Source organism: Drosophila miranda, chromosome 2, assembly GCF_003369915.1.
Source record: "Drosophila miranda strain MSH22 chromosome 2, D.miranda_PacBio2.1, whole genome shotgun sequence".
Taxonomy (NCBI): Eukaryota; Metazoa; Arthropoda; class Insecta; order Diptera; family Drosophilidae; genus Drosophila; species Drosophila miranda.
Window position 1 is genome coordinate 13,586,921 of NC_046675.1, and position 12,880 is coordinate 13,599,800.

Below are 12,880 nucleotides of genomic sequence, written 5' to 3' on the forward strand. Positions count from 1 at the left end.
GGAAAATGTTGTCATGAATATATTTACCAGACAATTCTCCGAGAATGGGAAGAATTCGCTGCTGTCACATCCATGTCCCTGAATCAACACAAAAAAGTAAGCAAAACATTAGGAAATCGACGAAAAACATACGTTTCAGGTTAAAGGTTCAAGTAATTTTTTAGATAAACGAAAGCAATGTTTTCCTTTGATCAATAGCAGGATCCCATTGTTTGATGACCAGATATTTCCTCACAAAATCATTACATATGTACTTACATATATAAAAGTTTTTAAATCACTTTTGAATAACTTTTCTGTCTGCTAGAGTTACTGAAAATAAAAAAAAAAATGCAACAGGAGTGCTGCCAACAAAAGTGCAAATGACATCAACTGGGGGACAATCTGTTGCTGAACCCCTCTATGGCATTTTGGCATTGAGAATATCCACATTGTGAGTGTCAAGGGCTCCGTAAGCCAAAAATTGCTCACTGAAGGACAACAGAAGCCCATTGGGGTACGGACCCTCGCCAAAGTCCCACAAAGGGGGAAATATTGTCAATTTGGCTTAATTTCCTGATAGCCAAATAACACTTCAGTGCTTTAAAAACACGTGTGAAATTATCTCACACTAATACAAATATCATTCAAGGAGCTGAACTTTAATGAGTCCTTAAATTTCGAGATCTTCTTAACAGGAACTTAAGCTGTTCTGCCTCACGCCTCATTAATCCTGACTTAGAGCAGCTTAGAGCCCACCATGAAACCGGAGACAGGACACATCCGGCCAGAAAACTTACAAGCCACTCAAAGGCGAGTTTCCTTCCGCGGAAGTGCAACACTTGCAAAACTTTCATCTTCAGCAGCGGCTGCCTAATTTTAATTATGCGCCGCTTATAAATTCAATTCCATTTAACAATTGCCAACAAATTCGCTGGCTGGGAAAGTTTCCTGTGCTTCAGACACCCAGCTAGACGCCGAGCAGACGGAATTTTTACAGGATTAGTGGCTGCCAAATGGAAAATTAATCCCCCACTTATGCCAGGAGGACGAGTGCCAAAGACAATGGCCGGGCAGGACAAGGACAAGGAGGACAGAGACAGAGAAAGAGGTTGGCCTGTTAAACATGACTCTTAACGTGGCTGGTAAGGCCGCAGCTACTTCAGTTAATGATGCGACAATTGTCCAAAAATTAAATTATTCAAAATGTAATTTGAGGACCAGCCCTCGACACAAGCACCCAGACAAAGGGCACACACTCTCGTTGCAATCCCAGTTGCAGTCCTCTGAAATAATATTTATTTTTGGGGAAATCCTTTCACTGCCTTGGCCTCAACCTTGATAATGCGGCAATAGTTTTCTTTTCGCTTCCAAAGAAGCCACGGAAGGGGAAGATGGGTCGAAAATTAAAATTCAAATTCATGTCTGCTAGCCCCAGGCATGGGCCCGACCACAGCCAACCAATGAAAACAGAAAATGCAGCCACTGAAAGGAAAAGCGCAAAAAAAAAAATGGAATATAGAGTAAGCTTTTGCTGATCCTGGACCCCAAAAGAAATTGAAAATCGTGCTTAAAATCATAAAATATTAATCGGCATGCGAATTGTATTTGGATTAACTCTCGAGTGGCGAAATTTATCCGCTTTCATTGAAGAGACGGGACCAAGTTTCGCTCGCCGCTTCCGGGGGGCCAATTGAGATTTCCGCCTTGACGAGCGGAGAAAAGAAAAACTAATTTCATGAAGTGGCCCTCGGGCGGATGGAATCCTTATTTTTTTGCTGGCATTCTTTGACTGTCACACGGGATCCCCTCTCTCCCAATCGGGATGTTTATAAAAATGTGTGTGCATTGAGGTGACTGGAAAGTTTTTCCATTGCCGCTCTGCTCTGGGCAAAGAGAGGTGCCGAGGTGCTCAAGTTCTGCAAAATACTGCTGCAGAGGCAAATGAAGAAGTCCACAGACAGGTATGAGGAAGGCAGGAACTGCATTCAACATCGGACAGCATTCGGAATGACTCTGCTAGCTCTGGAAGAGCATAAGTAACTAAAACTCACAGAAAGTTTAATTTTAAATTTAAGTAATTATTTATTTCAAATGAATCGAAATATTCCATCGGGAGCTAACTAAAATTAATATTTTATTTGATATTATAGGTAAAAAATTATAGCTATTCTTTCAGGAATAATCGTATTAAATTAGCATGTAAATTATATTACATTATAGCACAAATGTTAAGCATGTTTTAAAGACCGAACGCTGGAAATAGACGAGTCTTAAAGTATCTCAAAGCTGCTCAAAGAGCAAGGCTATACCTCTGTGGCGCTGTCTGTCGAATAGTTTTCAATTTGAAAGTTTTGCAGAATTTGAATGCATAACAAAAAGTGCGGACATTTAATTTCTCATTAAACTGAGAGGAGGAGCCGCCATGGCCGCCGCAACGATGATGCCGTCAATTGTAAAATATGAAAATATGCAATTATAATTTACAGTCTTCCTCTCGCTTCCGCCCTGTCTTTTGCCATCTATTTTTCGGGATGCTGCCATGAGCTTGCCACATAAATTGCGGAAATTTCTCTCGCTGAAGCAACTTTGTGTTGAGATACTCCCATCTACCCCCCATCCCCATACCACCTTCCCGATTCGAGGAGCATAAAAAGCGATGGCCAAAGTTCGCCTGCTAATCCCGAAGCTGAAGCTACACTGCAACAAACTGCCAGTCGGCAAACACTTAACAATTAACTTGCCGTGCAACTCTGCAACAACCAAGCCCATGCTCACACACACACACACGCACGGGGCACACCTGACAGGATGCGTAATTTATGTTAAGCGCCGCATTTTTATGTTCAAACAAGCGAAGAAGCTGCTTATCATACGAGGCGAAGCCTCAGCTGCATTCTCGACGCACTCTGCGTCTTTGGAGTCATGGCAAAAAGTTAATTGAAACACACGCAAGAATGAAACATCACGTGGATACATCCGCCAAAGGTCGTTTATGCGGCAAAAAAATACGCGAAGACAATCACGAAAAGTGAGATGTGGACTATACAATTTAAATAAGTGAGGGCTAAAAAAGTATTTTAATAATTTAAGCAAAAATTCATTTTAATTAATATAAACGTTTGAAGCGATCTACATGGATAGACTCACAAGAGACAGAGAAATGCTTTAATAAATGAAATTAACATAATTGTGATAGTTCGATAATTACAAAAGGACAGAGTCGTAAGTGGATTATAGATCATTGCGAATTTCTATTAAGCTTCCACTATAGTGTGCTATGGACTTGAGGTACAACTGAGATTCATCTTTAATTATCATTAAAATAATTTTTAGTGATTAAAATGGATTGTCAATGGACCAAAGCCCAAGAGAAGCAGATTAAAGTGTATTAAAAGCATCTTTTGGAGTTTTTAAAAATTTTTCCCGTACCCTCACTAGAGAAACAGCTACCTTTAATAATTAAGGTGGTGCTTTAGAGTATCGATTGTGATATTCGAAGAAAAAATCCTGGCATAAACACTTCCTCGAAGCTCGAAGAAGAGCTCCATTGTGGCTCCTCTTCCTCCGCCTGTCCACGTTATCGAATGCAGCTTAATCCTGGACCTGCACTCCGAGTGCGAGAGCGCAGACCAAATTGGGTTCAGGTTGGCTCGATGCGTCTTTGCAGCTACAAAAGCGAATATTTTTAAAGCGAATAATGTGCAATTCAATTATGCATTGGGCAACAATGAGAGAATAATGTAAAAAATATGCAATCACCGCAATGAACACAATCGCCGGATCGCATTTATTTAATTAAGAACAATATTACGCGAGAAAGTTGGAACTGGGGGCCAATTATGGCAACAAAGTGTCTTCATTAAATTATAAATTCACGAGCTTAACATAATTTGCATGCCAATGCATTTTATGAAGTACTTTGTGGCCATGAAAAACACGAAAGCTCCATGAAAAAAAAAATCACTGCATAGCCATGCGAGCAATGGAAAAAACACAACGTGGTCTTCGCTTCGTAATTGGATATGGCCAGCGGCCTGTTGACACTTGCGGCATGTAAATTACCAGTTATTATTGCTGTTTAAAACTACAGTGCAACCAAAGCAACAGCCACTGGCGGCAGCCAGCTTTAAAGTGGCAAATTGATAAATCGCTAGCAGTCCAGGTCCAGGTCCCGGTCCAGCCAGCCACTAAGCCCCGGCGAAATGAGGATTTTTATGCCAGGCCATAAATTATTTGGCCCGATAAGCAAAAACAAATGCGCAACAGATTTGCCAAAACAAATTCTATTTATTGTTATATATGCCTCCCCCTGCCACTACGTTAAGAACCCGGGGCTTTGGCCCACGCTTTATTATTTTATTTATGGTCTACATTTTTGATTTTGGACAACGTTTTTTTTCTCGTGCTCGTGGTCCTGTCCCTCTCCCACCATCTCCCTCTCTTTCTGTGGCTGCAAAGCCGGAATGAAATTATTAATTTGCATGTGTGATTATTTTCATATAAATAACCACTCATACACAAACACACTCACAGTGGGTTGAAGAGAGAAAGAGTGAGGCAAAGAGATCGCAGCGAGACTCTATTTTTTCATGCCCTGCGGCGCTGAAAAGTATGCTACGGCTGTGGTTATGACCAGGGCTAACAGTGTGTGTGTGTGTGTGTTTTTAGTTGAGAGTGGGTGTGCAAATTAAATTCCCATATGCGGCGTATATTTTCTTTACTGTGGGCAATGCAATAAGCAAACACACACAAAAAACGCCATACCCGTATATGATTTTGTATGTTCACAAAACCAGCCTTTGAATGCCACGTTTCCACTGAAACACATCTGACCAGTTCACCGGAAGTAGCCATGGCAGTAGTGTTCCCCTGGAAACAAGATATTCTGGATTATATGGGAAAATTAGCTAGAGCTATACGTCCGACATCGAAGCCTGGGCTATCGAGCTTTACTTTTCGTATATTACAATTCTTTGTGCATCTAAATAATCCAGAATTTGTGTAGGTTTTAAAATATTAACAGTACCTAACTATTTAAATGGTTATTGTATGGATTTTCACATTAAACAAAGGCTAATTTAGACCCTTGACAATTGACGCTCAGCGATTGAGCGAGAAGTCAAGATTACTCGTTACTCGTTTACTCGTTAAACAATTTAGATTATAATACCAATAAAAATGTAACGTCTATTGCTGATACGAGATCTTAATTACTATTCAACCATACGAAGCCCTGTCCAAAAACCATTCTCCAATCGTCGGATCTGAACCATAATCATTTAAACTATAGCTTATGGGTATATAAATTTAATAAGTGTAAATAAATAAATGAATGAAACTATTATTTTAATCTCTTTTTTAAACTGTTGCTAGTGGAAGCAATGAATTTCGAATTTTTTTGTTGTTCGACAACAATTTGTAAAACAGAAACATAAATCCTCTGTGCGATAAGAACTTCTTGAGGGCCACTTTTTCTGGTTAATTCAATAAATATTTATTTGTCATTCGTAAACATTATTATTGCTGTGTAAATTATCAAGCGATTAATGCAATTGCCAATAGCTGGCAACCTTCGACCTCATCCCCAGCCCCAACCCCAGACCCAATATCCTTGGCCACAGGTCCGCAGCTGCTCTCAATGAGCTAAGCAAACAAACTTGAACAAATAAATTTGGTACGTGCCAGCTATGAGTTATCGCCTGGGTCGGACATGGGCGTGTCGGGGAGACACGGAGAGCATACAAATGGATCGTTGAATAGCCAAAGTACAATGCCAACAATAATAACAATTGCAGGAGCAACAAGCATTTGTCATGTGACAATGGCTTGCAAAAATCTACGACCAAGCCAACCAACCAACGAAGCCATTTCATGGACTAACCACAGAGATAGCGAGAGTTGCACTGGTCGGGTTGGTTGGTAGCTTGGTCCACCACACGGTTGGATGCCATATTTTATTTATGGGCACAATTTCGTTGCACAAATTTGCTGCTTTCTCTCCTGGCCCTGAACTGGCCCCGGCCTGGCCTGGCTTTCCCCGAGCTGAGCTGTGCTGAGCTGCCCGTTTTGCTGGCCAAGTAATAGACCCATAACGGAGATACGTGTTGGCAAATTTGCTTGTTTGCAGCTTAAATTGAATTTATAAACTACACAGAATTCGCTGCAGTTCGCTTGGAAGTCTCTGTATAACTATGTAGGCGTAAAATCAATTTTAACAAGCAATATTCAGAAAAATATTATTATTTTTGGTCAAACGACATAGATAGGTGAATATTACTTTCCTTCTTTCCTTAATGATCCTCCATTAATTTTAAATCATTTGCAGATACATATGTAAGTACTTCCAACTCTTGTTCTGCTGAACGTAATCATAGCAAATTATATTATCATTAAAGTGAGGAGAGTGCCAACAGGTCAGGACCTGACTTCTTCTCATATGTCCCCATCCGCTCCACTCGTTGGCCATTGTTTATGCCGGACACGTATCCTTGGCCCGGTCAAATGCAGTGCAAACTTTTGCACAAATTATCAAATTTTCGCCAGAACACACACACACACACCCAATCACAGAAAACAGTGGAAAATAAAGTTATATTTGCCTATGTCGCAGTTTGTTTGTGCTCCGGCCCCGAGGTTGCGAGCCTGGATTAGAAGGGAGGCGGTGGTTAGGCCGCAAATGCAGCAAACAATTGTGTTTTTCTTCAGTAAATAACCGGAAAAGGAAAACGGGCTTTGACACTTTTTTGCAGGACACACTTTGCGGCATGCAAATTTAATTGCCAAGCGCCTGGAGGCGAGGCGCCTCGGCGCTGGGGAATTTCCGTCCCTGCTGTCTGTCGTTCGTCCTGTGACGTGTGTTGGAATTTGGTGTACGAGTATTTGATTAAATTATGAATTTTTATTTGGCCAGGATTTGTTGCATATTAAATGATGACAGAAATGCCCAACATTTATTCATGTTATATTTTCTCAAAGAAAAATTCGAGGCGCATGCAAAATGCAAATGGAGATTCTTATCCTTATCCAGGGAAAAACAAAAATAATTACATTTTAAATGGGATAGCTGTGACACTGTGAATTTTCTTTCCATTTGAACGAATCCTTTGCGAGTGCTTTACACAAAAGAGACCTCAAATCTTGCTCTTGTTGATTGGCCTCAGCGTGACTAGTTTTTGGGCATCCGGATTTCGGAATCCAGGGATTGACGACAGCCATTGCTTCATTTATATGTTGATGACGAAATTTGAATGCAATCTTAGGCGTTGGCCCTCTGGGAGGCGGCGCACATCCTTCGATTCAGCTTGGATTACCTCCGCCGAACGACACTTGTACGTGGCCTGACTTGGACTTAAAGAAACGATTGGAGTACATATATCCTTAGGCTGGCTCTTGATGACTTTGACGTGGCTGTGACACAAGGGAGCAGAGACAGTCCTGTTTGTCAGAAAGAGACACAAAAAACCACAAACGAACAGTTCCTCTTTAATCCTTTAAGCCTTAAGGGATTACTCGTATGATAGCTAAGTATTACTACAGATAGCTTGTGTTCCACTCAATGAGTACTATGTATGCTACCCATTCAATAATTATTTGTGAATAAATACACAAAAGATTTATTTCAGATCTAAAAAATGAAGATCCAAATTGGTCTTGAATTGATGCATAGCCTTAATTCTAAATATATATTTTCGGAATGTACATGGGCTCTGCTTTTGCTAGTAGAAAAAGTAAAATATTTAAACATGATCTACTTCCATTCCCCTTCCCGAAACTGTTTTAAATAGATTCCAACGAGTAAAATTTTTTGCAATCTTAAAGAGAATTAGTTCAGGAAAAAAAAAGTCTCATTTTTAAAAACTCCAGTGTGCGACCCAAGCTAATTGTATTTTGTGCTGTGGGCACCAGCTCATTTGCGGACCATTGTTGACACGCATCTTTGTGGCTGGGGCATTAAAAAAGAAAAGAAAATCTGGAAATCTCATTTGTCATACATGCATATTTAATTTGGAGTCCGACACGAGTATTACTGGCTTTAGAGGCAGCCCAAGAGCTGCAATAAAATGTTTTCCGACTGCAATAAAGCCCGGACCCGGATCCAGACCTCTACAAACGCAATTTCGATGCATGAATGTGCCTGTGCGTCTGTACTTGAAATAGATTTTTAATAGTCCAACTGACATACACAAATAAACAGAGCTGGAAAGCTCCTTTTCAATGGCATTGCAGTCCTCCTTTTATGTCGGCATTTGTTTGGCAGTCGAAAGCATTTATGCGATTTTGTCGTTAGAGCAAAACACAAAGATACACGCACTGCCACCCATCCACCTACTCGTATTAGACAGTCTCTGTGTATGGTATGGCAAATATAAGTTTATGAAAAATGTCATTTGTACGGTCCAACGACGAGTATCCGTACTTATGGAAACGGAGATGCGAGCACAGAGAAAATTTGCTGTTGTCAAAATAAATTAATGTTTAACTAGGACATTTTTGCTTTTGTTGTGTCTGTTTTTCTTGCTGCCATTTTTCGATGTTCTTTTTCTCTGATTGATGCAGTGCGTTTCATAAATGCATACAAGTTTTAAGCAAATATTCAATAGCTGAACCACTGAATGGATTTTTGAGTTGTCTTAAGAGTAGAATACAGTCATCGCCAATCCACAGAAACTAGGTAATCATATCTGTACCACAGAGTTGAACTTATATTTGGATTTTATTTATTTAATAAATGCGAGTATTTGAGACATGTATAAACCAAATAATATCTTGATAAACTCAAGCCAATTCCACAAATTTCCTATGACAATTTTCACAGTTTTATTGAAAATGATCGATCGCTGGAGAGTGTAATATTCAGCAGTTTGGTGAAACGCACTGTAGACGAGATTGATGCACTCCGAAATGACCCAAGTAATTTGCTCGCCCAATATTTTGTGGTCCTTTTGGCCATTTAACAGCCGAGCAACGAGCTGGAGGTAATAAAGTGCCAAATAAATGCAATAAAGCTGTTGGAAATGGCTCGTTGTCGGAGATGTCGGATGTGGATGGGAATGAGAATGGGTATGTGGGTGGAGATGAGTACATAAATGTTTTCTCTTCCGGCTTTTATTACAAAACACACTCAAAAACGGCAAATAAAAAATGCAAATAAATAAACGGAGAGCAGCCAAACAATTGAAAACTTCTTCACAATAGTTGGGACTTAAGTGCTTACTGAAGGAGCTTCTCCCGAGCAGAATCAGCAGCAGCGGAACAGCCGAATCTGAATGCTTAAAGCAGGTCCAAGGCGGTGCCAGACCTGGTGGCCGGCCACGGCATGGTGTGGGGCACAGGATTACAGGCAAATTGCAAAACGTCTTTGCATGTCCTGCTCAAACAAACTCACACACACTCGCGGACACAGACACAGACACAGGCACACATCCCAGCCAACTAATTTTATTGCTCAACACATTCGTTCTCGGGATATTGCCTGGCTACTGCCTCGAACCTCGAACCTCAAAACTCCGACCTCGACTCTTCTTCTCATTGTTGAAGTGTTTCGTCTTGAGTGGCCCGATGAAAGCGATGACTGAATGCCCGCTCCTTAAATGCCTTTAAGCTTGAAGTCTGTGCACTTGTAGATGGCCGGATATTGATTCGTGGCCAGTAATCACCCCGAAGGGGTCAATGTACAGCCATCCTTAAAGAGCGCTTAATTTTATTAGCCATCAAGCCAGGGAAAACTCGTAAGATCGCTGTGGTTACCTCACCACTAGACTAGGTACTCTTATTGGTTTAAATACTGATTGGAATAGGAAAAGGGACATCATACATGTATCAGCATGATATGATGGGAAAATGAAAGAAATTATTTGCACAGATATCACGGATAATTAGGTAAACATTTTTAAACAATGCTACAGGAGTCTGAACACAAAATCGGGTGCCTATGCTCTCTTACAGAACCTCGGGCTATACGAAAGTGGTTAACCATTCTTTAATCATTTTGTATGCCTCTGAAAATTTCGTTATTTCAGCCTTCGAATGTCTTCATTTATTCCATTAATTGAAAGGACCATGACTTAAAATGTTATTTAAATGTAAACAATATAAAATTCGATTCCTTCAAAATTTAAAAAATAATAATAACAGATGCTTAAATTCGCTTTTCAATGGTTTGATAGTTTTTGGAAGAATCATTACATATTTGGATCCATGTCGAATTGTTGTTTAAGTTCATGGTCCGATGTTGAGGCTTTCTATGACTAAAAATGTACTTTTAACGCATTTGCCTGTCTTTAGGCAGAATCTGGTTTGTCCAGAACCATAGGCTTCTCCAGAGAGCTGCATGTGGACGATACCTGGACAGTTTGGCTGCCTTTTTCCACTGTTGGCACCGATTCCGGAAATCCTGTGAAATTGTTCTGCTCTCTTGTCCTCTCACTGGGTAAGACTCCGAGTGTTTCCAATACCTGAATGGCACTCAATGCTCCCGGCGGGTTTTTTTGTGATTTAGAATATTAAAATATAATCCAGCTCCTACAACTTCAGCTCCACTGGGTCGGAATCTAAGGTCTCAGGGTCTTAAAAGGCTTGTTTTGATCGATTTCAAGTAAGCGCCACTGGCGGTGGCAGGGCCTGAAAGAGACTAGTATCAGTGGCAGTGGTAGAGATCTTGATCCCTTGATCTGGCTGAGACCTCATTGCTGGCGAATTTTCGTTTTCATATATAATGAAGAGGGAAGTGGCAGTAGAACTGGATGCGGGAAGTGGAGTACGACTACTCGGCCGAAACCAGCATCGCGGCAGTCAAGCAAGAACCGGGAAAAGCTGTCAAATGAGCGAAAGCCAGCCAAACCGAAGGGGAACATTGGCAATATTTCGAATCATAATAAATTGCTAATAAATTCATATGACTGATTTGTAGGGCCTCCTTCAGGGTGCAAGTCCCTCGCTTAAAAGCGAAATGCGAATTTTTGGCGGACACTGGTTCGGACACAAATACGAGTATTCCAGGATATATTTACATAATTTTTTCAACACTAGTGACATTCTGATTCATTTGGAAGTAGGAATGAATTTTGATAGACATGTAATCAAATGGTGACTGTTTCGCCAGTCTCTGATCGGCCCTGCTGAAGGACGATTTCACGGAGCCCCTTGCATCCGGCGCAACAAACCCTGGACATTGCTTCGCCAAGGATGCGCGATTGTTCGTCCTCGTCCAGCACTCGACTCCCCAGCTTTAACTCGTTCTGCAGACAGTCGCGCAGATCGTCGCGTCCAAAGAGACGAAAGCTTACGATCCCCGTATCCACTGGAAGCTCCTTCTGCAGAAACTCAAACTGCAGCCAGTAGTCATTCACCTCCAGATTAAAGATATACAACACCAAAACCGATTTGTTCTGCAAGCCATTGAGGATCTGCCGGTTGTAGATGGATACAATGCTATGATCGCACGGGGCGAGATTGTCGATGATCAGCAGGTTCCTGCCGCAGTCGGACAGCTGTTCTAAGAACTTCCGTAGCACTGGGCAGTGGCGCTCCTCATCCGGAGCGCACAAGCTCCCGAATAAGGCATGAACGTTTTCCGGCCAGGGAAAGTAGAGGCGGAGAGCCGAAACCGTCAGCGTCTTGCCCACACCGGGCGGACCGAGCAGCGCCATCGACTGGAACTGGTGATCGCGGCTTAGGGTGCGCTCCATGCCGGCGAGCGCCTGCTCCTGGTTGAGGACCTGTTTGTTTATCAGCTCAAAAAGACGCTTCGTGTCGAGAGGCTGATTGCAGTACTGGCCCGTCGCTGAGAAGCCAAAGCTCATCCCGTCCGCCAGTAACTTTATCACTTTGTCCAACAGTGCCTTCATATGGCTGATTGTCCCAGGAGCGTTAGAGTCGCCTGCTGCCACGTCCATGTCGATGACGATTAGCACTCCCAGCAGCGCTACGCCGCCTGTTACAATGGCTAGGCCTTGAAATAAATTAAACTTCCGGGTGGAGCGTAGCCTCTCGCGAAAGGCTCGGCAGCTGGTGTTGTGTAAGATGCCGCGCTTCCGGGGATCCTCCTCGAAGTCCCCCAGCCCGATTGCCTGGGAGGAGCGACATTTAATTGGCATTGCTTTGAGACTTTAAAAATTTGTATACTATTCACGATCTACATATAACTAACTTATCAATAAATATATGCTCTACCTACAGCCTGCTTTTGTGTTTAACAGAATTTCTCAAAGAGGGCCCAAAAATATATTTCCGGTAATTATCGTTTCTCTTAGGCTGGATTGCCACTGATTCGATACAAAAACGAGGTGGAACGTTGTTGTACCGTATGGGACTCCTCCGGCAGAAGCCGCTAATATTAAACGACACGACAAAGAGTGCGTGCGAGAGAGACAGAAAATCAGTCTGAGCGTGTCGTTGGGCGCTGCTTAGCCACTGCAAATCGATTTGATTTGATTCCTTTCTGGTTACACTAGCCTTAATAGTCTCTGAAATTTGTGGATGCCCCAGATTTTCGTTATTTTCGGTGGCTGAAGGGGGTGTGGCGAAATTTTGAAACAAACTTGTCAAGGTCCGATATCACAGGAGTGTGGATACCAAATTTGGTTGCTCTAGCTTTTATAGTCTCTGAGATCAAGTAACTCACTTTTAGCAATGGGCAAAGCCGACCATGAAACGCGTGGTTTAGAGAGAGACAGAGCGAGAGAAAATGACAGTGTAACATTAACATATCACAGATGTCCCGATATAAAATGTCGTGGCTGTAGCTTTTTTAGTCTTTGAGCACTAGGTGCTCATAGAGACGGACAGACAGAGTCTGTGAATCGGCGTAGTCTACCAGAGTTTAAATATATATGTAAACAAATATATAGGCCCTCGATATCAGAAGATCAAAATTTAAAAAAAGGCGAACAAATAGGTT

General features: G+C 41.7%; 1 protein-coding gene across 1 annotated transcript; it reads right to left on the reverse strand.

The window, feature by feature from the left end:
- Nucleotides 1–10,124: 10,124 nt before the first annotated feature.
- On the reverse strand, nucleotides 10,125–12,149 carry LOC108154321. Its single transcript, XM_017284580.2, has one exon. The coding sequence runs from the start codon at nucleotides 12,075–12,077 to the stop codon at nucleotides 11,061–11,063; it is 1,017 nt and encodes a 338-aa protein (XP_017140069.1). The 5' UTR covers nucleotides 12,078–12,149; the 3' UTR covers nucleotides 10,125–11,060.
- Nucleotides 12,150–12,880: the final 731 nt, after the last annotated feature.

Excerpts from the sequence above, each read along its gene's own strand:
- LOC108154321 (XM_017284580.2), bottom strand. The coding sequence starts at position 12,077 with ATGCCAATTAAATGTCGCTCCTCCCAGGCAATCGGGCTGGGGGACTTC.